The 27,783-nt window shown below is 36.4% G+C and overlaps 1 protein-coding gene across 1 annotated transcript in view; it reads left to right on the top strand.

Annotated features, from left to right (window-relative positions):
* Window positions 1-27,783, top strand: part of VPS54 (VPS54 subunit of GARP complex) — a 72,976-nt gene that overhangs the window by 24,518 nt on the left and 20,675 nt on the right. The window contains exons 7-12 of the mRNA XM_043985037.1: window positions 3,955-4,340; window positions 12,863-12,989; window positions 15,174-15,281; window positions 16,131-16,186; window positions 22,228-22,324; window positions 27,016-27,353. Coding sequence (XP_043840972.1) covers window positions 3,955-4,340; window positions 12,863-12,989; window positions 15,174-15,281; window positions 16,131-16,186; window positions 22,228-22,324; window positions 27,016-27,353 — 1,112 coding nt within the window. The remainder of the gene's footprint in view (window positions 1-3,954; window positions 4,341-12,862; window positions 12,990-15,173; window positions 15,282-16,130; window positions 16,187-22,227; window positions 22,325-27,015; window positions 27,354-27,783) is intronic.

Raw genomic sequence — 27,783 nt, forward strand, 5'->3', positions numbered from 1 at the left:
GGCTAATCAGCAGTCAATGACTCTCACTTAATTCAATCAGTTTAGATTAATCTCCAGGTAGGCCTTTGAGTATCTGCTAAATCCCATTATTTTATCACAAAAGGAAGGTCTTTTTTAGCTGGTGATGTCTGTGGGGTGGACTAGCAAAAGCTTTGTGGAGTAGGTAGTACCTAAACAGGGTCTTGAAGGAAGAGAGAGATCAAATAGGTTGAATGTTTGATTCAGGAGTCTTTCCTCTTGTTGTCTTTGCCCCTTTCCTTTTCTAATCATAGGTTCACATCTATGTCCTACTGTCTGTGTTCATGAGTGATATATTCCTCCTATGGTCTGGTTGCAAGGAAATTTTCTTATTATTTTCCTGCTTGTGGAACTTTAAGGCTAGGTCTGTTGTTAACCCTTCATAATATCCCCATATCTTCTAACAAAATCCATAGTCCACTGCAGAGAATAGCATTGGATTTAGTATGTACCCTCTCTATATACCCTCTTTCTCTATAAATGCAAGCCCTTCTACTGTGTCATGAGTAATTCTTATCTGCTATGATAAATCACAGAATGTGAGTTGGTAGGGACGTCAAAGGCGGTCTGACCCACCTTGTACTTGAACAATAATACCCTCTTGAATGTACTCAATAAATGGTTAGCCTTTGTTTGAAAACCTCTAGGGCAGGAGAATCTGCTCTCTCCGAAGGCAGCTCATTCCCCTTTTGGAGAGCTCTGATCCTTGGGAAGTTCTTCCTTATATCAGTCAAGCCTATGTTTGTTCTTTTGCAACTTCCACAAATCGCTTCTACTCCTGCTCATGAGGTCAGTCATGATAAAGCTACAGGAGGTAGTGTGATATATAGTAACAAGTGTGTTAAGAGACAACTGAATTTAAATCCTGCCTAGAGTACTTATTAGCTATGTGACCCTTGGCTCATTTAACATTTTTGAGGCACAGTTTCCTTGTCTATAAAGTGGGGATAATAATAAACTACCTCAGAGGGTTTCAAGTGAGATAGTATGTATCTTGCACATCTTGAATCCCTATATAAATATAATTCTTATTACTAACATTATTGTGTCCACACCTGAGCCTTTTAAATACTTGTAGGACAACTACCATGTTTCCCCCTGACTTTTGTTTTCTTCAGGCTAAGTATCCCTAGTATCTTCAATGGATTCTTAGATGATATGAATTTAAAGCCCTTTGCTGTCTTGGCTACTCTTTCCTGGTTGATCACCAGCTTATCAGTGTTCATTCTAATATGAAACTGAGCCTAGACCTGAATGCAGTCCTCCAGCTGTGGTTTGAGCAGGACAAATTACAACAGCAGTATCATCTCCTTCATCCAGGAAATGGTAACTCTCGTAATTCAGCCTAAAATTTCTTTAGTTTTCTTGGTTTCTACATCTCCCTTTTGACTTGTATTGTACTCATTATCCACTGAAATGCCCAGATATTTTTAGAGTAACTACTCTCTGTCTATATTTCCCCCATCTTGTACTTATAGAATTCGGTTTTTTATTCCGAGGCTTTGTATTTCTCCCTACTAAATTTCATCTTATTAGATTCCACTCAGTACTCTAGCCTGTCAAGATCTTTGTGTTTTTATTTTTTTGTTTGTTTTGGGTTTTTTTGGCGGGGCAATGGGGATTAAGTGACTTGCCCAGGGTCGCACAGCTAGTAAGTGTCAAGTGTCTGAGGCCAGATTTGAACTCAGGTCCTCCTGAATCCAGGGCCCGTGCTTTAACCACTGTGCCATCTAGCTGCCCCGAGCCTGTCAAGATCTTAATGAATGCTAACTGACATTTAATGTGTTGGCTTGGTGTCATCTGCAAGTTTGACAAGTATGCCATCTATGCCTTTATCCAAGGTGTTGATAAAAATGTTAAAGAACTTGTGGCCAAGCACAGATCCCTCCTCCTACTTAACTAAGAGAGACCATTTGCAAGAGCTCTTTCTTCTTCCTTTTTCTACATCTCAAAACCCTTTGATGTTACCTTCATCTTCTCCACTTGCTGAGTCTTTAATAATGAGGTGGTCCTTCTCCTTGGCAAGAAAAACTCCATGTGCCCTTGTTCCCAGTACCTCCCATCTTTTCCGGGAGATTCCTCTCTTGTCTTAATCTCCCCTCCTCTAATCTTCAGTCTTTCTTTATATATTGCTTATACCTAAAAACATGCTCATTTCTCCTCTATCCTTTAAAAACTTTCATAAAACCCTACGATTTCCTTAAATATTCATCCTATATATCTCTTCCTATTTACAGCCAAACAATAACAAAAAAGCAACAACAAAAGTGAAAATAGTATGCTTCAGTCTGCATCTAGACTCCATAGTTCTTTTTCTGAGTGTGGAGAGCATTTTCTTACCATAGGTCTTTTGGCATTGTCTTAGATCATCATATTGCTGAGAAAAGTTAAGTCTATCACAGTTGATCTTTAGTCAGTATTGTTACTGTTATTTTTACTGTGTCAGTATTGATACTGTGTACAGTGCTCTCTTGGTTTCTGCTTATTTCAGTCAGCATCAATTCATGTAAATCTTTCCAGGCTTTTCTGAAATCCATCTGCTTCTCATTTTTTATAGCTCAATAGTATTCCATTACATTCATATACCACAGCTTGTTTAGCCATTCTCCAACTGATGGACATCCCGTCAGTTTCTAATTCTTTGTTACCACAAAAAAGAGCAGCTAGAATATTTTTTGTACGTGTGGGTCCTTTTCCCTTTTTTATGATCTCTTTGGGATATAGACCTAGTAGTGGTATTTCTGGATGAAAGATGAAGCTGTTATTTCCAAGATCACAGGACAGGATTTGTCCAAGTTTAGAGCCATTGCTAATCCTTCCCTTTATAGAACTTTGTTAGGGGTTGTTATAGGCCTAGGGGAGCGTATGTGCAGATCTGTGGAGGCAGGAGAAAGGGGCAAGACTGAGGTTGCATGGAGGTTAGTAGTCCAGTCTGACTAAAGTGTGGTATGTGCCACAGAAGATATTCGAGCAGACAAAAATGACAGGATCAGATGATGTATTAAGATTAAGTTAAGGACAGAGTGCAAGGGAGGGAGACGAATTAGGAGGCAGTTTAAAAAATTCCAGCAATTAGTAATGAGGGCCTGAACTAGGGTGAGAGAAGTAGAGGAAAAAAGAGGAGATGGGTTTAAGTGATATTGCTAAGAGAGAGATGCAGTATGACTTGGCATCTAATTGGATATGGGGAGCTCAATGACAACAATAACCTTATGACCGTAGGTAATTTGGATGATGGTATTATCAGTAATTGGGTGATATAGAGCTTTTTGGGTAAGGGCAGATGAATTCATTTTGAGACCTGCAGAGATTCCCACTGCAAGTTGGAAATTTAAAACTGAAGCTCCATGGAGAGATCCAGGTTGGAGATAGAGATTTGAGAATCATCTTCATAGTAGTTATAATTAAAGCTATGTGAATGGATGAGATTGTTAGGCAGACCGGAATAGAGGACAAAACCTTGGAGGGCATATACACTGGAGGAGGAGGAAGAGGAAGAGCCAGTAGATACTAAAAAAGAAGTAAGAGGAGGTAGGAGAATCATTTTTGAGTAATATTCCTGAAGCCAGATAGGAGAGAGCATCCAAATGCAGAAGATGATCAGTTCTGTCAAAGGTAGTAGAAAGGCATTGCATTTGGCAGTGATTGTTGGTGACTATGGCAGGAATAGCTCCAGTGGCATGGTGGGAACAAGATGCTAGGGGCTGATCGAGGTGAAGTCAGTAGGAGTACAACTCCTTTTTCTTTTCCTAACTGTTTTTTTAGGTCCACATAGAGGATGCTACAATCAGGAGATTCCTGATCCAGTGCTCTTACAGATCTGCCCCACGTGATGTGGCTTTTCTATTTATTTTGACATGAAAGAAATGCACACATTAGGAAACTTGTACTTGATTGATTATAACACCACATGATTTTTTTCCTTCCATTCTTAAGCTGAGCCATTATCTGGATATTGTGGAAGTAAACATTGCTCATCAGATCTCTCTACGTTCAGAAGCATTTTTTCATGCAATGACCTCTCAGCACGAATTGCAGGACTACCTCAAGAAAACTTCCCAGGCTGTAAAAATGCTTCGAGATAAAATTGCACAGATTGATAAAGTAATGTGTGAAGGATCTCTACACATTTTAAGACTGGCACTTACCAGAAATAACTGTGTAAAAGTGTACAATAAACTGAAGTTAATGGCCACTGTGCACCAGACTCAGCCTACAGTACAGGTGTTATTATCCACTTCTGAATATGTTGGAGCCTTGGACTTAATAGCAACAACCCAGGAGGTTCTACAGCAGGAACTTCAGGGCATTCATAGTTTCCGGTATGTACTCAACAATGCACTAGAAATAGTGTCATACCTGGCATATGTTAAAATGTTCATTTGAAACATGCTTATAACTAAATAGGGGTGGGGGGAAGCTTGCTCTTTTCCTGGTATTTAATAGTGTTTTCAAGTTTTTAATGTAATAGTAATAGTTATAGTAACAAGCTAAAAGTCTATGTATATCATAGGGAAATTGGGATAAAGGCATAAAATTATCCTAATTGAAGAAATTAATAACTGAGTTTTAATATTTGTAGCTTTAATGATGCAAGTATTTTCTATGACTTGAAAACCATTTGTTAAGGAAAAGTTAAAGCCCTTTAAAAATCCTGTTACTTGCTCAACTGATTTTTAAGATATAATAACAATTTGATAACTAAGTTTGCAAAAAGAACACAAAACCCAAAATAAAAACCAACCTAAACCTTCCTCTTTGAGCTAGAAATGGCTCAAGTATTATATGTTGACTTAGGTTTGTACTAGTATAAAATTTTTTAAAATCTAGACCAATGATTTCATCAATAGAGGGAACTCTTAGTGTAGAAATTCCTTCTACTGATGTAAGAACTTAGTGTCTTAGAGAGTTGTTTGAGGTTCTGAGAAGTTAAAATTTTCCTTGTTCTGAGATTAGCCCTCTATCCATGTGTCATTGATTCTCATAACTCTTTATAGGAAATGAAAACAGGTTTTTGAGGAATACTTAATACTACCTAAGTATGAAATCCTAGTGTAGGTTCTTCTTTTGTGAATACTTAAAGAGTAATCTCTTTGAATATTTTTTGAATTATTTGAAAATACTTTAAGAATATGAGGTTCTTTGAAACCATTTCAACAGAGTTTAACCTTGAGCAGTTAATATAAAGTCCCATTTTAGTCTACCAAGGCTGACTTCATATGTTAAAGTGTATACCATTGTGTGATGAGAAGTTTGCACTCAACTTGGCATGATAAATTTGATGAAAACAGATTTTTATTTGGCTTAACTCATTTAGCAGAATGTATATATTCTTTAAACAGTTTTAATGCAGAAAACATTTTTGGCTCTATAATAAAAGACAAGAATCATACTTAAGAGTATAGCAAACCTTTAGTTAGATATTTAAAGTGAAGATTATGTTTCTGATGAATACTATATGGAACTTCAACTATAGGTACTATTTCAATGCCTTGTTATATTAAAGTATATGGATTCTCTTAATACAACTGGTATTTTGAAACAGAACAAACATCTTCCTGATAGGCTAATAAAACTGTCCTTGATTTTAAAGGAAGATTTATACATGTGAGATTGGACTATTGTCTTTAATCTTTTTATTACAAGTATTGGATCCATGCTCAGATTAAAATGGGCAAACAAGTAGAAACTTTTAATAGATGAAATAGAAACTTTTAGAAGATGAGAGGGGGAGGGAGGTTGAGAGGATACCAGGGGCATGATGAAATCCAGAAGAATACAGCCAGGTGGAAAATTGAGATTGTAATCCTGGGCTATTTCATACCTTCATTCAGGGGGCCCTTTCTAATCAAAGGGAGAGGGGAGACCAGGGGCAAGGAGTACTTAAACATTATGAATTTCAGAGTTTATGTGATTTTGCAGGGTGCAGAATTTGAGACCATGATCCAGGAGTGAAATAATGAGATGTCTGCTCTGGTGCCCTCCTTAAATAATTTGTGGTAACAGGGCAGCTAGGTGGCACAGTTGATAAAGCTCCTGCCCTGGATTCAGGAGGACCAGAGTTCAAATCCAGCCTCAGACACTTGACATTTACTAGCTGTGTGACCCTAGGCAAGTCACTTAACCCCAATTGCCTCACTAAAAAAATTGTGATAACAACCTGTTACAGCTCTTAGTTTTGCTAAAATCTATATTTCCTGTTAATAAGAGATTTTTGACAAGTATGACCAATACAGATCTGAACACTTTACATTTTATTGGAGACCAGCTGTAGTTCATATTTTCATATAATAATAGTTATCATCAAGTTAAAGGGAATCATTTAAATTAACAAAATTGATTTTTAAAATAAATATACGACTATAGTAACCCTAATTTAGAGACCATACTAGAATACAAAATTACGAAGATAAGATATTGTCTAATCATAAGAATAGACAATGGACTTTGGTCTTAGATTCTATACTGATTGTCTTCACTGAATCATAACAGAGATTTTAGGCAAGTAGTTTGAGATTTCTTCCTTCATTTGATCATTTTATATTTAAAAAAAATACTTTATCAGTTAACAGAACTATAAATGAGGAAATCATTTGCCTGTTTCCTTGTCTATAAAAATGGGGATAATAGTGTTTTGTACTACCTGACTCATAGGGTTATTGTAAGGAAAGTATTTTATAAACTGCAAAGTGCTTTATAAATAGAAGCTATTATTAGTCCTAAAAAATTACTATGTTCTTTTGCAAAAAAAAAAAAATTGCTGTCTGTAGAGAAAAATTGATTCCATTAGGTGTGGTGGACAGAGCTTTAGATTATGAGATCAATGTCCTGGATCCTGGGCCTCCCACTAGCTAACTGACCTTAGACAAGTCACCAACTGCTTTAGGCTACAGTGTCCTCATCTGTTATATTAAGAAATTGGACTAAATGACCTTCAAGATGCTTTTTAGCTCTGAAATGTTAGTATGGGAATATATTATGTATGGGGGGCATGTGGACATTGTAAATCTTTAAAAAAACAACATGTGGCATGCTCTCCTTTTGCTACAATCACTTGTTTTACCTGAATTAGTATTGAATTACCAAGATTTTTACACATTCTTTAATTCTTCATTATTGAATATTAAGCATACCTATGACAAATGGGTATTTTCATATTTCTCATGTTTGCTAGAATCCATACATTTCCACTTGGATTTAAATTAGATGTGTTCCCAGGCCACTGAAATGTGTTGATTTCCATCTTTTGGATACATTTCTTTGCCTTTCTTGACACATGCATGGCCTAAGACAGCACTATAGTATTCTGTCTCTATATGGGAATTTCTTTAATTCCAGAAAAATGTGCTTCTCTCAGTATATTGATAGATACATCAACATTTATCATTTGCTCAGTAGGGAATGAGACTTTTAGGCCCAGGGGAAGTAAGAAATGCCCTGAAAATATATATTTTTTTGAGAATATGCCTTAATTTAATGAAGGTGCTCAGATCTTAGAGGTTCATCTGAACTTTTTGGGGGGGCAGGGCAGTGAGGGTTAAGTGACTTGTCCAAGGTCACACAGCTAGTAAGTAAGTGTCATGTGTCCAAGGATGGATTTGAACTCAGGTTCTCCTGAATCCAGGGCCAGTGCTTTATCCACTGCATCATCTATCTGCCCCCTCATCTGAACTTCTAACAACAGTTTTGGTATAGCCTTGAATGAAAAAGTGAATTTCATCAATAAAAATTAACTTTTTCCGACCTTCAGTACTCTAGTCTTTGTATGGTTTTTCCCATGAAAAATGTGTTTTCTTCATAGCAGGGATTATCAGCTTTTTTTTTTTTAAACTAAATGTTTTTTCCAACTCCAGGGAAGCTACACTGCACTGTAGAAGAATCAGTAATAGGCCTTTTTGCTGCGAGGTGTCTATGAAAGTTTTTCTTGTTTTCAAAGTATTGACAAGGCTGTTTTGAAGCAATGATTTGTTAATTCTTTGTGGTGTTTTTAATTTTCAACTACTTTCCTTTGCATTTTAGTTTGATCCCATTTTGTTGGGGGATTGCATGATGTTTAGAACATGACTTGTTCACACCAACAACTGTTATATTTATAATTTTCATTGATGTATGTTCTTTAAGTACTACAGTGTTTACACATCTCCTTGGAATAATATCTGTTATTAAAAACCACAGAATTTTAAAAAACACAACAAAAGAGAATATGAAAATATGAAAAATGAAATGTGTGTGTGGCATAAAATGTATCACTTAGCTGATGAGGAACTAGCTAAATATTCAGAAACCACTTCAGTCTAATTTCATATGGCCAACAGTCATATATTCAGAATTAGCTTAGTATCAGTAGAAGTACATATGCATACCCATTGCTGTCACAAAACAAAACCATATCAAAATTATTGCTTGTCCCAAGTAAATCTCACATCACTGTACATTTATGTATATATGTGTATACACTCATACATATTTATAGTTAGTCCATAAGCATTTGCTAATTGCTTGCTATGGGCCAGGCACTTTACTAAGTTAAGGGCTGGGAATACAAAGAAAGGCAAAAACACTGTCCCACCCCACCATATGTGGTGTAAATGGAAAGCATTTTCCGAGGGAAAGCACTAGTTGGGGTGGGGCAGTGGATTAAGAAAAGCTTCTTGTGAGTTTTAAGGAAAGCTAGGAGGCAGAGGTGAGGAGGGGGAGTATTACATGCATGGAGGACAACCAGTGAAAAGGCCTGGAGTCAGGAGATGGAGTATGTAAACAATAGCAAGAAGGCCAAGATTTCTGGATTGTAGTATACATTTAAGAGAGTAGAGTAGAGCACTGGAAATGGAAGAGGGGACCAGTTTGTGAAGGACTTAAACAGATTTTTAACATTTGATCCTGGATGTATGTAATAGAGATCCATTAGGGTTTATTGAGTTCTGTGTGTGTGACGTGATCAGACCTCCCTTTAGGAAGATAACTTTTGCAGCTGAGTGGAGGATGGACTAGACTGGGGAGAGACTTGAAGCATGGAGACCAACCAGAAGGTTCTTTCAGTAGGCAAAACATGTGGTGATGAGGGCCTGCACTTACTCCTCTCCCTCCACATACTCTGGCCCAGCCATACTGGCCTAGTAGGCTTGAAACTCTTATCTCCCACCTTCATTCCCTTGCAGTGGCTGCCCTCTCTACTGGGAATTCTCTGCCCCATCACCCCTCTTTCTTTTAAAATTCCTGACTTTGTTCAAGACTGAGTTCAGTTATCACCTTCTCTGCAGAAGGCCTTTCCTCATCCTCTTAGCTATGGCTATCTTCCATCTTCACTGTATGTATCTTCTATGTACCTATTTGTTTACGTTGTCTCCTCCATTAGAATTTAAACTACTTGAGGAGAGAGACTGTTTTTGCTTTTGCTTTTTTTTTTTTTTTTTTTTTTTTTGGTGAGGCAGTCGGGGTTAAGTGACTTGCCTAGGGTCACACAGCTAGTAAGTGTTAAGTGTCTGAGGTCGGATTTGAACTCAGGTCCTCCTGAATCCAGGGCCGGTGCTCTATCCACGGTGCCACCTAGCTGCCCCTACCACAGAGATCTTAATGAATTTTTGCTGAATGATTGACTTAAATTAACTAGATTTTCTATCTTGTTTTGAACTGTTGTTCTTCCAAAGGTGTTAGATTGAGTTTTACAAGGTTCTCGGTAGGTATGGAATTTTAGAATGTAATGATATAGAAATAGGTAATTGTATTTACAAGTCTACATTGTGGAAACAGTATTATCTTTTGATGATTGTAAAGGAAAACATCATCATCATATTTTCTCCCATGTGCTTCAGGGAGCATTTTTATTATCAATCCTACCAGTGTTCCTCCCTCCCTCCCTCCCTCCCTTTCACCCTTCCTCTTTTTTTTGGCCATTAATTGGGGAAGAATTGTATTGATGGTATGATCATATTCTCTACATTTCAAACATTAATTAGCTGGAAGTAATATGCTTCAAGATGAATATATATATATATATATATATTCAAGATAAGAAATAGAATCACCTCAATTTGTTAAGTAGAAGGCTCAAGGTTTTCTAAAATCTTACTTCGCTTCAATGGAGAGGAAAAAAGAAAAAATAGAGGATATCTGCTATGAGGGACACGTTTCAAAACTTACGTCATCCTTCATTCTCTCTATTTACTTCAATCTGAGGAAAAGAGAACCCTTCTGGACATGGCCAATTTACTCATTTGTGCTCTTGATTGTACCCCTTTCCATTCTTCTCCTGGCTGTTCCAGAAGTTTGCCTCCTCAGCTATTGCCTTTCATCTTCAGTCTCTAATTATTCACTAATTCCTTCCCTGTAGTGTACAGAAATTCCCAGGTCTCAGCCATTCTAATCCTGGCCCTCCCAAAAAAACCTCCTTCATTTTGACCTGACATCTGAAAAATATATCATTCTCCATCTATATCCCTGTTTTTCTTTATAACGCAGAATCAAAAAAGGAGTTGTCAGCATTCAGTACTCCATGTCCTTACCCCTGAACCCTTAATAATCTGTAATCTACCACTTGACTCACTGAAACTGCTTCCCCCAAGGTAACCAGAGGCCCCCTCAACTTGTGAGTTAGGCCCCATGTTCTGGTGCTTGCTGTTAGGTTAGCTGTGGGTAGTAGTGGGTGGTGGGCCAGCACTGGGGGCTGGAAGGACCTGGGCTTTTGCCCCATACTAGCTTGTACCCGTGGTGAAGTCTCTTAACCTCCCAGCCCATTTTTTAAGAGTACATTTCAGAAAAGTTGCCAAATTGCTTTGACCTCCACTGGAAGGTCGTCACACTGATGAAATCACAAGAAAAAAATTTAGTGATAGTAGGAAAAAATATGCAAATACAATAGGGGATATATGTTGATCTACTTTTGTCAGATACCCAAGTGGCTGGTCTCTAGCTCAGAACTGTAACCTGCTTTTTAGGGCTAGCCTGGTTTTATATTTAAGGGGGCAAAGGGAGATGGAACTTTTTCACATATATTAACTGAAAGTAAACAGACCCTAAGCATCTTTTAAATATTCCAAATCATTAATAAGCCAGATAAGGATGTCCTGTATGTTCTTCCTTCCTCTGTGGAGAAGGGACCTAGTATGGCTAGACTATATCAACTGATAAATCTGATGGCTTTTTCTCAGTCCTCGTACTACTTTGTGACCTTTTTGACGCTTGATTATCACCTTTTCCTCAGATACACTTTCTCCCCTTGCTTTTGCAACATTGTTCTCTCTTGGTTCTCTTCCTAGTCTCTTTTCCTAAATTATCATCCATCTCTCATCACTCAAAACTGTCTTTTATCTTACCTCTTTCATCTCTACACTAAATCTTCAGGAACCCTTCAGCTGCAACTACACACTTCCTTTGAATCCAGTATATATGTTGGATACAAAGTGTATGTATTTAGCAAAGTGGTGGCACATAATAGATGCTTAATAAATGCTCATTTATTGATTAATAATCAAATCCTGTTGGTTCAGCTGCCAATTCTAGGGAGATAATTCCCCAATTTGTGTTTCTAGTCTTATATCACCAACTAACTGCCTGATAGATATATCTGTTTACAAGTTATGTTCAGGTGGTATTTCAAATTCAATATATCCAGAATGGAACTCATTATCTTTCCTCCTAAATGTATTCTTTCTTCAAATTTTCCATTTTTATTTTGTTTGTTTTTTGTTTTCCAGGGAATCCTTCCAGTTAGCCAGGTTTGCAACTTCAGTGTATTCTTATCTCTGTGCTCTTGATCCTGTGCCCTCATGTTTCCTTCTAGGAAATTGCCTCCTTAGTCATTCTTTCTTATCTTCATCCTCTTATTTCTAGCTGCCTGCTGGACATTTCTATTTGGATGGCCACGTGGTATCTTAAACTAGATGTATCTAAAACATAACTCATTTTCATCCCTCCTAAATCTACCCTTCCTCCATACTTTCTCTTTATGACTTTTCCAGTTAGCCAAGCTTACAACCTTGGAGTCATCTTTGACTACCCCCTTTACCTTGCCCCGCCCCCCCCCAACCAACCAAATGCCATGTCTTATTGACACTACCACTTAAACATCTCCCATCCATCTCCTTCTGGCCACTGCCCTGGGTTAAGCCCAAGTTACTTCACCCCTAGGCTACTGTAATATAGCCTTTTAATTGGTCTTCCTAGTTCCATTCAAGTCTTTCCCTGCCCTACTCCATCTTCCACATATCTGGCTAATTAATATTTCTAAGACACGGGTCTGACTGTGCCACTTACTGATCAAGGACTTCAGTAGTTCTCTGTAGTCTCTAGGATGAAATATAAACTCTCCAGCTTGGCATTAAAGGCTTCCACAATCTGACTCTTATATTTCTTTCTTGATTTATTTTATATTACTCTCTTTCACATACTTGATGTTTGCAGAAAACTGACCTGATTTGATCTTTCATATCTCATCTCTTTGACTTGGTCTGGAGTTTTCTGTGCCAATTAATCCTTAGCTTCCTTCAAAATCCATCTCACTGGGTACCTCCTACACAAAGCCTTTCCTGATCCTCCCAGTTGGTGATGTTCTTTACGTTTTTAGATTACCTTGTATTTATTCATCTGTGTACATATGCTGCCCCTTCCTCCAAAGAAGAGTATAAGCTTCTCAAGATCATGAACACTTTCTTTTGAGTCTTCAGTGCCTCGCATAAAGTGCCTTATACATAGTAATCACAATTTTTTTTTTACTTCTTTGTAGAAATTGAAATGGCTATGTGTTGAAAAAGTTTCATTTATTATTTTTTAGGTCTTAGACTAAAAAAATGCATTTTTAGCTTTTCATTAATGAATATTTAGGAAATATCTTTGTGTTTCTTTACAGGCACCTAGGATCACAACTTTGCGAATTAGAAAAATTGATAGATAAAATGATGATTGCAGAATTTTCTACTTATTCTCATAGTGATTTAAATAGACCACTAGAAGATGACTGTCAAATTTTAGAAGAGGTATGTATTTTGAATTGTAGAAGAAAAATAAAGTCTTTGTTCATTAATAGTTCCCTTGCTTTTTGGGGGGGGGGGCAGGGCAATGGGGGTTAAGTGACTTGCCCAGGGTCACACAGCTAGTAAGTGTCAAGTGTCTGAGGCCAGATTCAAACTCAGATCCTCCTGAATCCAGGGCCAGTGCTTTATCCACTGCGCCACCTAGCTCCCCCCAGTTCCCTTGCTTTTAACATGTTTCTTCCATATTGTCAAGCAAAAATTTTGTTTTCTGTGCTTAATCCTTTTTACTGTATCAGAATTCATAAGCTAGTAAATTATAATCCCAATTTTGTTACTGACTAGATATGTGACCTCAGGCAAATCATTTAACCTCTCTAATTGAGCTTCTTCATCTGTAAAATTGGGGAAATGGTGTCCGCTGTGTTTATAGGTTCTTTTTTGACCAGATCTGCAGTTTCCTTGGTGTAACAACTCCTGGTAAAGAAACCACCCATGCAGACCATCAGCTGTTAAACACTTTACAGCCTTAGAGAGTTTTCTGGAGTGCTGAGAGTCAAAGTGACTTTCATAGGAAACATGGCTAGTGTGGGTCAGAGTGGCGCTTGAACACAGGGGGTCCTAATGTTGAGGTCCTTTTTCTTTTCACTGTTTCATGCTGCCTCTAATAATCTTTATAGATTATGAGGCTAAAATAATTTTATATATTTGACAATGCTTTGAAAAATACCCTATAAATACAAGGAATTATCTAGTTACGTTATTTCATCACTATTAACAATTCTTTTTGTGTATACTCAGGCATACTCATAATCATCTCGTTTAACAACAATTGTCATACTTACTATATAGCCATATAGTGCTTTACAGTTATTAAAATCTTTATATACCTTATTTGATTTGATTCTTAGTACAAGATATGAGTCCTGTAGCCTCCACTGTTTGAAATATCAGGAATAACCAGGAAAAAAGCCACACACAAAAAAAAGACCTCTTACCAGCCATACTAGATATCTTAGAATTCATCCATTAATCAAAAGAGAGTTCTTTAGTCCCTCACTCAAAGTCTTTAAGATAATAATAAGTTTAGTTATTGGGTTTCTCAGCCTATCACAAAGTAGAAATAGTAAATTAGGAGAAGCATATACTACACAGAGAGCAACAAAAGTAGAGCATGGAAGAGTGGAAAGAAAGAGAAAAAACAGAAAAAGTAGGAGATTCTGTAGCCAGTTAAAATAGGACTCTTTAGCCCTATATATCTCACTCGCCCTTGAGGGTGATACTGAATTTCTATCCATAATTGCTGTTCCATTAAATTATGCTCAGTATGCTTTGTTTAAGGAAGTAAGGAATGAATAAACATTTATATAATGCCTACCATGTACCAGGCACTGTGCTAAGCACTTTATAAGTATTATCTCATTTGATCCTCACAACAACACTGAAAGGTAGGTGCTGCTATCCACATTTTACAGTTGAAGAAACTGAGGCAATAGAAGTTAAGTGACTTGCCCAGGGTCAAAGCAGCTGCTAAGTGTCTGAGACCAGGTTTGAACTCAGGTCTTCTTAACTCTAAGTCCAACGTTCTATCCACTCCAGAGAAGTTTTAGAATGCAATGTTTTAGTTAGATTTTCTTCTAAAATCATTAACATTCTAAAAGTACTTTATTTATTTATTTAGGTGCTTTATTTGTTTGGGAAAATCTATTATGTGGAATATCTTCTCTGATGCTGTCAAGCAAATTAGGTGCTTTTGCGTATGGCATAAAAAGTATTGCATAAGTATTTAAAATGTGATAAAAGGTTAAAAAAAAGATAAGGCATATCTAGTGGATTGTCATGTTCAGATGTGGGCAGCAAAGAAAGACCAAAACCATTCCATGGGATTTGTGGTTATTATTGTATTTTAGAGATATTCTTAAATAGCTTAAATTGCCACATCAAGCCAGAGTCAAACTGTGTTGGTGCAGTAGGACTTACCTGCATTAAGGTACTCATATAAAAAATAGAAGACAGAATTGTTTTCTTTTTTCCTTGACTAACAGGTAATACCATTTGCTGGCTAGGGAGTCTTGTCTCCAGGTAGTCAAATCCATGCTATTGGATATTACTACTCTTGAATGAGATTGGTTGTTTTGTCCTTTAGGTATTTTGAAATGTGAATTATTAACATTATCCTTGTTTTAATAGGAAAGACTAGTATCACTTATATTTGGACTTTTAAAACAAAGGAAACTCAATTTTTTAGAAATTTATGGTGAAGAGATGATTATCACAGCAAAGAATATCATTAAACAGGTAATGACATTTTTCTTTGATAGAGCTTTCTTTATGTTTGAAATGAACTGAGTATGGATTTGGATGATTGAATATGTGAGTTTGCTTGTCATTCCTGTTCTTTGTTTTGTTTTTTACTTGGGTTAAGTCTAACTCTCCAAGAATGAGTTTACCATTTGTGAAATATAAAATCAGTAAAATATATTACTGAAAGACTAACTCCCTATCATTGGATTGAACATATAAATGTAGGGTTCTTATTTAAAGAGAACAAAATCACAGTTGTTCTCACACTTAAATTTTCTGAAACATCTTCACTTTAAAAAAAATGCCAAATTTTTATTGGTGTGTAAACACAATTATTTTTCTAGGCTATATATATTTTGAGGATTGAGAACTCTTCAAACTGATGCTAGTAATTGTAACAGTGGTACAGTGTGGAGGTTGTATCATGATAAGTAAAATATGGTAGGAGATCTACAGTACTGAGTGTCTAAAACTTCCATTCTTAAGATAAACTATTGAATTAAGTACCTTATTTACTGCCAGTAAGGGTATTATGATAGAATTGTTTAGCCTAAGTTTTATAGCCACATTTTAACCCTTATGATTCCCTTGTGTTTCCTTGAATTATTTCATGAATATGAACACTATGGTAAACTATTGTGTAGCCTTGGTTTTTAAAAATCTTGAATAGTTTTAAGCAATTTTAGTTTAAATAATTTTTAATAACTCTTGGGTGGTTATTTAGAAGAATACTTATACTTGCATATGCCAATGAAGGAAATATTTGTGCAAAACAATAAAAATGAATTCTATAATTTCATAGAAACAAACAAGCAAATATCTTTTTTTTCTTAAAATTTTCAGTGTGTGATTAATACAGTTTCACAGATAGAAGAAATAGACACAGAAGTTGTTGTGAAGTAAGTATACATGTAGATTTGGGGATTGGATGGGGATAATTAAATGCTTTAAGTTCAAATGATAAAAATATAACCTCCAGACAGTTAAAGTAACATTTGTGTAATTATCAGAACACTAAGAATCTCTCTCCGAGCTAACTTCTCAGATCTACCACGTATGCCATTGAATAGTGTGGAGATGAACCTTTGTTATTGAATACTTGTTCCCACCTCTTCTTTTTCATTTTTCCTTATTTTCTTTCAGTTTTATCCTCCTTTAGAAAAGAATAGTAATAATCCTTTCCACTCCAACTAATACCACTTTAATCAAATCCTACTTTACCTCTTACTGGGGCTCTTGAAATAACCACTTAAATGGTCTTTCTGTCTCTACAGCCCACTTACCACACTGTTGCCTGAGGCATCCTTCTAACATACTACTTTGGTGGTGTCATTTTCCTATTCAGAAATCTTCATTTGCTCCCATTGACTATCAAATAAAATTCACCACTTTTCATGTGGTTTTAGCTTATCCATTAAGCCTTACCTCATGCAATTTCCCTTTATGTGATCTACTTCCCAGCCAAACTGGACAATGCCCACTCTTATCCTGTCCCTCCTGCCTCAGCCTTCGATTCCGTAACCTCTACTCTGAAAAGGATTTTTCTCCATCTCTTGAAGTTTGATCAAAGTCTAAATCAAATGTCATTTCTTTCATGAATTCTTTTGTTCTATCCTCCACTCCAAATGAAAATGATCTCTTCTGATAAATTCCTTAGAGCACATTTGCCTCTTTGCACTTCTTTCCTTTGTACTTTAGTTATTTGTATATGTGTCTTGAGAACAAAGTCTGTCCTTTCAGTTTTTGTATCACATGGCCTGCCTCAAGGCCTTTGTCTTCCATCAAGCCTTTCTTCATCATTACTCCTTCCTTGAATCTCTAATGCCACTGTATTTAATCTCTATCTCTTGTTCAATTATGAACTTTTAAAAGTGCTGTGTATTTAAGTGCTATACTTTTAATCATTTTTTCCTTATTTGTGTATGTTTCACCCCACCTATTAGATTTTAAACTTCTTTAGGGAAGGGAACCTTGTATTTTGTCTTTGCAGCCATAATTCTTTATGCACATAATGGGTATTTACACATATTTACATATTTATCAGATTTAATTGAATAAATTCTCAAGCCACCAGGTCTTAGAGTAAATTTGTTGTTGTTGTTGAGTCCTTTTAATTGTGTCTGATTCTTTTGAGACCCCATTTGGGGTTTTCTTGGCAAAGATACAGGAGGGGTTTGCCATTTCCTTCTCTAGCTCACTTTACAGATGAGAGGAACTGAGGTAAATAGGGTTAAGTGACTTGCTCAGGGTCACATAGCTAGAAAGCGTCTGAGGCCAGATTTGAACTCATGAAGATAAGTCTTTCTGATTCTAAGCCCAATGCTCTATCCACTCTGCCAACTAGCTGTCCCATTAGAGTAACTAAGTAATCCTAATTTTATGAAGTACTTTCTTTCCTGAAATAGTTTGGGGTTCTGTAATTTTATTTAATTTTATCTTTTCACAAATGTTTGGCTTCCGCTATATTAGGAAAATTTTTTTGTGGTTAGCGGCAGAAAATATATTATTAATTTAAAAAAGATTATTCATTTTGTTGAGAGATGATATGTGCTTTTATTTTTGTTCCAGGATATATATATATTTTTTACATTTGGCCATAATTCATGTATTTCCCTATAAAAACTGTGGTACTTAAGGGTTTAGTCAATAATCATGAAACTTATTCACATGGAAATACTACACAATCAACTTCATATGTTGATATGCTTGATTAATTATTAGAGGTATTTACGGAGAGTTTGGAGACCATCATTTAGGGACAAACTTCCAATTTCAATGAATCTGGTACTTAATACATTAATAAAAGTGTGTTTTGCTTTTTCTGTAGCATTTTATGTTTGAAACAACATAGAATTTTTTAATTTAGTAGATAGCTGGGTGGCACAGTGGATGGAGTCCCAAGCCTGGAGTCAGGAAGATCTGAATTTGAGTCTGGCCTTAGACACGTCTAGCTGTGTAAACCTGGGCAAGTTACCGAACCTTCATCTGCCCTCAGGTTTCCTCATTTGGAAAATGAGGATCGTAATAGTACCTGCTTTTCAGGGTTGTTGTCAGGATCAAATGAGATAAGTTTTGTAAAGTCCTTTGCACGGTGCCCTGACACATAGTAGATACTATATAAATGTTAGCTATCATTATTATTGTTATTTTCATTATTACTTTGCTGATTAATTATTATTTATCTCAAAAAGAAATTGAACTAATTGTAAAGAGACTACTGGGGGGTAGAGGGTGGAGGGCACTCTGGTCTATATGTATTTACCAATCCATGCTGGGATTTCCTATAATATTTTTATGAGACTACTATACCTAAATCAGGGAAGCTTGCAGCAATGAAAAATAACTATAGACCAATCTGCAATCTTTAATGAGTTAAAGTATATAAAGTGCTTTGCAAACCTTAAAATAGTAAATGTATTAGATAGCTGTTATTATCATTAACAAACTGAAAAATTTCATTAAATTCCAGCAAAAAATACTATAACAGTATATCTAAAACTTACTCATAATGATCAAGTTGGATTTATGCCAGAGGTACAAGGATGGTTCAACATTAAGAAAACAATTAACATAATTATAGTAAAAACAAAAAGATCCAAACCTCATGAACCATATTAGATGCAGAAGAAGCCTTTGACAAGGTACAACCATCATTTATGCATTTGACAAAGTACAGCAATCATCTATGAATATGAAGCATATGCAGAGAAGGGACTTTTTTGTATAATTAAAAAGTACATATCTAATATCCCAAAACTAGCATTGTTTGCAATAGGTACACTCTACAAATATTTTGGGGGGGGGTGAGGCAATTGGGGTTAAGTGACTTGCCCAGGGTCACACAGCTAGTAAGTGTTAAGTGTCTGAGGTCGGATTTGAACTCAGGTCCTCCTGACTCCAGGGCTGGTGCTCTATCCACTGCGCCACCTAGCTGCCCCTGTACAAATATTTATAAAAAATTTAGGACTAAATCACAGATGCCCCTTTTCCTTACTATTACTTGAAATGCTAGCTGTAGAAGACAAGAGAAAGATATTCAAGCCATTAATAAAAGAGGAGAGAAAATGATTCCTATTTGAAGATGACATAAGTTTACTTAACCCTCAGAGAACCAGCAAAGAAATTAATTGACACAACTAATAGCTTTAGAAAATTAGCAGTATATAGGATAAGTCCACAAAATCAATAATACTTTTATATAGTAATAATAGAATCCAGGAGGAAATAGGAGAAAAGGAAATATTATTCTAAATAACTACAAAATGCATAAAATATTTGGGAGTCAGTTTATGAAATCATACCCAATATTTATAGAAATGTAATTACAAAACACTTTAGAGAAACAAAGAATGACATGTGATTGGAGTAATATTTATTGTTAATGATCAGACTACACCAGTATGGTTTTTAAAATGACAGTACCACTTATTTTACGTGTCTAGTGATATACAAAAATGCCAAAAGAATACTTCATACTGCTAGACAAAATAATTTATAGGAAGGGGCAGAATGTATAGGATTTCAAAAGGGGAATCATGAAAGAAAGTCAAGATATAGGGAAAATAGCATCCGCAGACCCAAAATTATACTAGAAAGTCTTAACCATCAAAACTGGCACTGGTTAGGAAATAGAAAAGTAGATCAGTGTAACAGAATAGATGAGAAAGAAACAGAAACAGCTTATACAATCCAGTATTTGGCAAACCTGAGAACATAAATTACTATTTGATAAGAACTTCTAGGAAAACTAGAAGGAAGTTTGGCCAAAATTTGGTTGATATCAACATCTTATAAGCTTGTAATGATATGCAGAAGAGAATGAATGAAAGAGCATTCATTTATTCATTGATTTTTTTTTGTTTTGTCTTTTTTATGGTTTCATATACAATTCTCTTGTATTTTTCTTTGCACGTAAAAATCACTATATTTGTTGATGGTTGTATAGTTTCATAATTGTTTTCAATTGATAGTATTTTTTTTTTCCTGATTGCATGTAAAGATAGTTTTCAACATTTATTTTTGTAAGATTTTGAGTCCCATATTTTTCTCCCTCCCTCCTTCCTTCCTCCCTCCCCAAGATAGCAAGCAATCTGATATAGGTTATACAGTACAGTCATGTTAAACATATTTCCACATCAGTTATGTTATGAAGAAAAATCAGAAAAAAAGGGAAAAACCACGAGAAAGAGAAGACAGGAAAAAAAATGAAAATAGCATGCCTCAGTCTGCATTGAAACTCCATAGTTCTTTCTCTGGATGGGGATAGCATTTTCTATAATGAATATTTTGGAATTGTCTTGGCTCATTATATTGCTGAGAAGAGCTAAGTCTATCACAGTTGATCATCACACAGTGTTGCTGTTACTGTGTGTAATGTTCTTCTGGTTCTGCTCACTTCACTCGGCATCAGTTTGTGGAAGGCTTCCCAGGTTTTTCAGAAATCTGCCTGCTCATCATTCGAAAGAACATTTATTTAGTGCTTACTGTATGTCAATTCCTGGGACTAAACATAGAAAAATGAGATAGTCTCTGTTCTCATAGAGATTTCTAATTGGGGAATATAACATTTAAAGGAAAGTTCGCTTCGGGGAAGATAGAAAGACCCATTAATCAGCAGGTCATATGGCAGTGCCTGCGAGTTTGGAATGTACAGCCCAAATGTCAAACATCACTTTAATATACTAGAACACACAGATTGAAAGGCCTAGTGGGCCTCTATCTCACTAGAAAGTTGGTGATTCTCAATTTGTCAAAGCAGTCTTAGTGGCCATTTTACTCTTCTTTTCTCTCCAGAGAGGGTCTGGAAGAAGCAGGGTCAAGAGATTGGCAAAAGGGAGGTAAGGGGGAAGAGAACCTCACTAGCAGTTCCTTTTGATTGGATGCCCTTGAAATTGGTGTGGCAGATCTGCATGTCTTAGGGGGTCATATATAAGACCAAGAGTCATTCCACAGTGGGTAGTAAAAGGATGTTAACAAAATTCTCAAAAGAAGAGTTGTGAACTCTTGACTATATGAAAGATTGCTCCAAATTATTAATAATAAAAGAAATTAAAATCAACTCTGCAGTTTAATCTGTAAGTTGGCAAAAGAAACAAAAGATGGGGAAGGATTCTGGGAAGAGAGATACAGTAATACATTGTTGGTAGAGCTGTGAATTGGCTTAACCATTCTGGAAATTGCATAATTTGTAATTATGCTTAAAAAGTGAGTAAATTCCATATTTTTTGACCCAGAGATACCCCTGCTAGGCCCAAGCAAGTAAAAGACTGATGGGTTCCATATACTTCAAAATAGTCATAACAGCATTTATTGTGGTACCAAAGAACAGGAGACAAAGTAGATTCCAATTGATTAGGAGATGGTTAAATAAATTGTGGTACATAAATGTAATAAATGTACCACAGTTTGTTTTAGCCATTTCCTAAGAAATGATGACTGAAGAATTCAGAAAAACTTTTCATACATATATGAACTGATGCAAAGTAAAATGAGCAGAACTATGTGAACAACATATCTAATGACAATAACAATGGAAATGGAAAAAAACAACCAATGAAACTGAATCCCATGTAATTATAATAGCCAAGCTTGGTCCTAAAGAAGAGATGAAAAAATATGCATTTCTTTATGGGTATGGAGAATTAAATATACTGTTAGGCTTGGCCCTAAAGAAGAGATGAAAAAATATGCATTTCTTTATGGGTGTGGAGAATTAAATATACTGTTAGGCTGGGTCTGTGTGTCTGGGGTTTGGTTTTTTTTTTTTTTGCTAAATTGCTTTTTGCTCTTTATTCTTTGTTATAAGGGATGGGTTGCTGGATGGGGGAAGGAGGGACATATTTGAAAATGAAGGTGAGGCATAAACAAGAAATGAAAAAACCTTTTTTTTTTTAATTTAGAGGAAAAAATACTATTCCCTAAATTGTGTGTGTTTTTTCAGACTTGCAGATCAGATGAGATTGATGAATTTTCCTCAATGGTTTGATCTCTTAAAGGATATTTTCTCTAAGTTCACAGTCTTCCTCCAGAGGGTTAAGGTAAGGTTTATGTAATTATCAATATATTCTGAAAACCTTTACATTTTAGCTCTTCAGATACTTAATATACCATTGAATCAAATTTCTCTACTAAATCCCTAATCATGGTATGGAAGTGACTTTAGGTTATTGAAGACTAAACCAATAATAATTCTCAATGTTCTGCCAAGTTAGGAAGCTGGGTAATAAACCTACATTTGTTATTTGAGAACCATCTTAGCCATGTTCAGAGAAACTTATTAGAAGATTGATCATCAAATGGTGCTTTGTTTTTGTTTTTTAATCATAGTAACTCATGAAAGCTATCTCTGGAGGGTGGAAGGGTAGTGATCTACATCAGTGGAGGGAATCCCTGCACTGAAGACATGAATTTTTTAAAGCATTGAAATGTGAAATCATTAGAATAAAGTATATTTTTAAACTTAAAAGTGTTTTATAGAGACCTAAATATTTAACATACAATAGATACAGGTTATATTTTGATAATTTTTTATGTTAAATCATTTCAACATTTGTCGATATTAAAATGAATAACTATGTAAAAAGAATAGCTAACATTCGTATGATATTTTAAGGTGTACAAAGTGCACATGAGTGGAGGAAGTGAGTTTGGAATGGGGCAGCTCCAGATTCTCTTCATATATGGTAGTGCTTTAGACCAGTGTGTAACGATTGGAATGATGCCACCTGCTGGAGAGCTACTGTAGGAAAGCTCTGCCATGAGGAGAAGGCATCTGAGGGCAAGCCATGCGGTTTTCCTTGGCATCAGGAAGTGACCTTTGCTCATGGGTACTGTCTATAAAAGAGGCCAGGCTTGCTCTCTTGGTCTCTTTCTGGAGGACCTCAGGGGGGAGAGGAACTAGAGATATTGGTTCCCTGAGATAGACAGCTGAATCTAGGCCTTTCTCTCTCTCTTCACCAAATTCTTTTTCTCCTTAATAAATGCTTAAAAGTCTAACTCTTGCTAAAGCTTATAATTTATTGGCGACCGCTCATTAGATATCTTAGACAGACTAGCTAGAATTTTAGCCCCTTACAAGTGATTCCCAGCCCCGATTTTCTAATACTCCATGGTTTTTACAGATATCTCAGAGTGGGTATTTTATAATGATAAAATGTTGTAGAAGACAGGCAAGGTGGTACACATCTGTTATCCTGATATTAGGGAAGACTTGGACTCACAGTTTATATAAGTTCAAGATGATTGATCTGGTGTCCATAGTAAAATTTGGCATAAATATAGTGAGCCCCTTAGGCTGGAAACTCACCTGATTTTCTAAGGAGAGGTGAACTGCCCTGGGGGAAGGGAAAACAAACAAACAAAAAAACAAGTTAAAATTTTGGAGTTGATTGACATTGGGGTTGGGCCCACTCCTGCTGCACCTCCAGCCCTGGTAAAGGGAGACAGACAGATAAGACAGAGAAAACTTCTCTGTCTCAAAGAATCTTTGAGTTGGGATTTAAAATGAGCCAAGAAAATTATACCTTCTACAGTGTAATTGGAAATGGATTTATTAATTGGATTAAATGGAAATGAATTTATTAATTGGCTACTGGTATTGGTAAAAGGCCACTCTTTTCCCATTAAAGCTTAGATATACATGAAATATACATACACATGGGCGAGGAGAGACCAGAAGGAAAAGAATTTGTATAAGTAGAAGCAACAGCAATTTGAATAGATGTTAGGGATTAGAAAAACGGATAACCAGTAGATACTCAGATTTTGGAGTTGGCCATCGTGATGAAGTTGGACAAAGAGAAAACCTTGTGTCATGGAGGCTTTGGAAGGGTGCAGTCAGTCATGATAAGTAAATGCAGTGCTTGTAAACATGGGTGTAGATACTTTTTTGGAGGGTGTAAGATTGGGAGAGCAGTGAGAAAACACCAACCTAGTACATTAGTGGTATCCTAAAGTATCAATGTAACGTGAAAAATTTGCCATCTATTATTGTTCAGAAATCAAGAAGCATATTGTCTACCATAGTAGAATGAAAAGGTCATTCAGCTCCATGACTAAAAAATCAAGAAAAATACTCAGTTTTGTTCAATTTGCTCTCTATAAATAGACAAGAAAGTACAAAATTAATTTTATTTTTAAACAACTTAATATATCTTGTATTTTGATACAGCAGTCAAACCAGCCCCTCAACACATCCCTCCCCCCAAACCTCCCCCCGCAAAGTGATTTCAACAATCGTATGTCTCTTTCTATTTTTGTAGTTTATGGATTAATGGAAGGGAAAGATGTGTACAGTACTTTGTAACATTTTGATAACAACATTGTCCATTATATTTAACCTGAGTTTTGTTGCCTTTTATTGTCTTCATTTATGATTTTAGTTATTGTGAATATTGTTGTATTATAGCTATGCTTGCTTCATTCTGTATCACTGTATGATCACTCTTAGAAAAATTTCCGTCAAACTATTTGATATCATTCCATTTCTCTCCCCTTCACTAAAAACTGAGAAAAGCAATCTAGACCTGATGCCTCTATTTTCTTACCACCCCACTCACTCTTTAACTTCTTGAATTCTGGCTTCAGACTCTATTACTCAACTAAAATTGCTCCCTTAAAGGTCTTTAGTGATCTTGTAATGATTACTTTCTGTGACATTTTCTTGTCATCCTCTTTGTCTTTGCAACATCTGACTGTGTTTAACACCTCGTCTAGATACTTCTCTCCTGGATTACTTGATACTACACACTGTCGGTTTTCTTGTCAAGCCTTTCTGATCCTTCTTCTTTCTCTCTATAGTCATCTTCTTCACTGATCTTCCTCTTTGCTGGTGGCAACTCAAATTCATCATGTCTGAAACAGAATTTAGTGCCTTTTTTCAAAACAGAATCCTCTGATTTCCCTATTTCTATTAATGATACCAACAGCCACCCAGTCACCAAGCTCAAAACTTCAATATTATCTTAAATTCTTCTTTTTCCATGCCCTTCCATATTTAATCAGTTACAAAGTCCTGTGAGTTTTACTTCAACAATCTCACATCCTTCCCCTCTTCTCTGTTTCCATTGCCATTAACCCTAAAGCAGATCTTCCTTACTATTTTCTAAGATAACTGCAATAGCTTCCTAGCTGCTTTGTTCCCCCCCTGGTCTCTACCCACTGCAGTATATCCTTCACATCTCTGCCAGGTTTCTCTTCCTTATGCCTCCACTAGAGACCTGCCCCAGGGCTTTCTCTTTCTGTTATGGATGCCTGGGCCAGTGCTTGGTAGAATTTACCAGGCTAAAGAGGTGTGAGTATGTAACTTAGGTATTTGTGCTGTCTAAGGACACATTCAATCTAAGCAAGGAGAGGTGCTTTACCAGAAGGCTGGACACCAGGTGATGAAATTTTGGGGTACAGAAGCTCATGAAATGTGGAGAGATTGTTACCAGTGTTAGTGAAGGGAATCCCCACGGCAGTGAAATCCTAGCTCTTATGAAATATGCTTAGGTCTCATTGTGTCACTTGTGCTCAGAATTCTTCAGTGGCTTTCCATTGCTCTTTCTCAGGGCCGTAAAAGCCCAGGAGAAGCTGTGTTCCTGGCTTTCAAGCGGCCTGTCATCATCCCTCTCTGTAGGCACACTCTGGTGTGCTTAAAGTGAATTACTGCTTAGGAGCATTCGTGTGCCTATACTGAACACGAGTGCTGAAATAGCCTTTCCTGGTGCTAGCCCAGCTCCAAAACGATATTTCTTCGTGTACTTTACTTTCTTCATAGCAGCTGTACCACTCCTATGTTCTCATATCCTGTTTTACAGTTTACTTCTATAGTACTTGTATATTTGTGTAAGCTTAATAGTCCTTCTGCTAGACTGTAAGGTCCATGAAGGTAGAGACTCTGGCTTAATGATTTTTGTATAAGCTTTCCTCCACCCTGAACTAGTAAATTGCTTCATACCTAGTGGGTACTTTTTAAATGCTGGCTTATGAATATATCAATTAGAAACAGTTAAAAGTCTGAAAAATGATCACAAATGACCTATTCCTTCCCCCAAAAAAATTCTAGGAAAAGGTTTTAAAGTAGCTCCAAATAGTCTGCATATAAAAATACAGACAAAATTGATGTTTCCTGCCTTACATCAAAGCTCAAGTGACCTATTAGAATTATTAGAAATAAAGTAGTACTTTAAGTGTTATTGTTTCTATTTCTACTGAATACTTGTTTTCTAAAGGAGAACATCTTCATTGTGTCATAAAAGTAAAGTGACATGTAAAAAATTAATTTCCCATCTTGTTGTTTGTCATTCATTCCCAAAGAGGACCATGACATCAGAGTGATGTCATGACTTGCAGTGAATTGGATTTAAGTGAGGAAGTGCTATGCAAGGTCACCAATCTCACTCTCTCCTCCAGAACCATCTGGGTCCAGTGGCAAGATATAGATCAGGATGACTGGAGATGGCCCCGTATGTTTAAGGCAATTGGGGTTAAGTGACTTGACCAGGGTCACACAGCTAGTAAGTGTCTGAGGTGAGATTTGAACTCAGGTCCTTCCAACTTCAGGGCCAGTGCTCTATTCACTGCACTACCTAGCTCCCAATTTCAGGGCCAGTGCTTTATCCACTGCACCAGCCACCTGCCTCAGTTTCCCATCTAGGGAGGGGAGATGGAAGTTTATTGCTTTAAAAAAGTAGAGATACAGAATTTTTAAAAATCTTTTTAAAAAGCATTTTATGGTTTATTTTAGGCAACATTAAATATTGTTCGAAGTGTTGTCCTCTCAGTCCTTGACAAAAATCAAAGGACGAGGGAACTGGAAGAAACTTCAGAACAGAAGAATGCTGCAAAAGACAATTCATTAGATACAGAGGTGGCATATTTAACCCATGATGGGATGTTTATAAGTGATGCATTTAGCGAGGGTGAGCTACCACCTGGAATAACTGACACTACCTCTCAAAGAAATGCATCTCCAAGCAGTGAGCCCTGCAGCAGTGATTCGGTATCCGAACCAGAATGTACTACTGATTCTTCATCCAGTAAAGAGCAAATATCTTCTCTTACACCAGGAGGTGTTGAGCTTATGTAAGTATAATGGCTATTGCATGATACTGACCATATTTTGACAAATTATTGACAGTTGTTTCATTTAGCTATGTTATTTATTGTGTTCATAGAAATATATAAAATTGGACACTGGAACTAAGTTTTGTTTTAAAAAAGTTAATCAACTTAGAAGAATGCACACAATTCTTTGTAAGGGGGGGAAGATTTGAAACCTGTGAGTTTTGTAATATTTTAAAAATACAACTTAAAATTTTTATTGATAAAAGGCAAAAGCCTTTACTCTGTGGGGGGGGGGCAGCAATGAGGGTTAAGTGACTTTCCCAGGGTCACACAGCTAGTAAGTGTCAAGTCTCTGAGAGGCCGGATTTGAACTCAGGTCCTCCTGAATCCAGGGCCAGTGCTTTATCCACTGTGCCACCTAACTGCCCTCTGTGCTTTACTCTTAAAT

The sequence above is a fragment of the Dromiciops gliroides genome, chromosome 2 (assembly GCF_019393635.1).
Source record: "Dromiciops gliroides isolate mDroGli1 chromosome 2, mDroGli1.pri, whole genome shotgun sequence".
In the NCBI taxonomy this organism is placed as follows: Eukaryota; Metazoa; Chordata; class Mammalia; order Microbiotheria; family Microbiotheriidae; genus Dromiciops; species Dromiciops gliroides.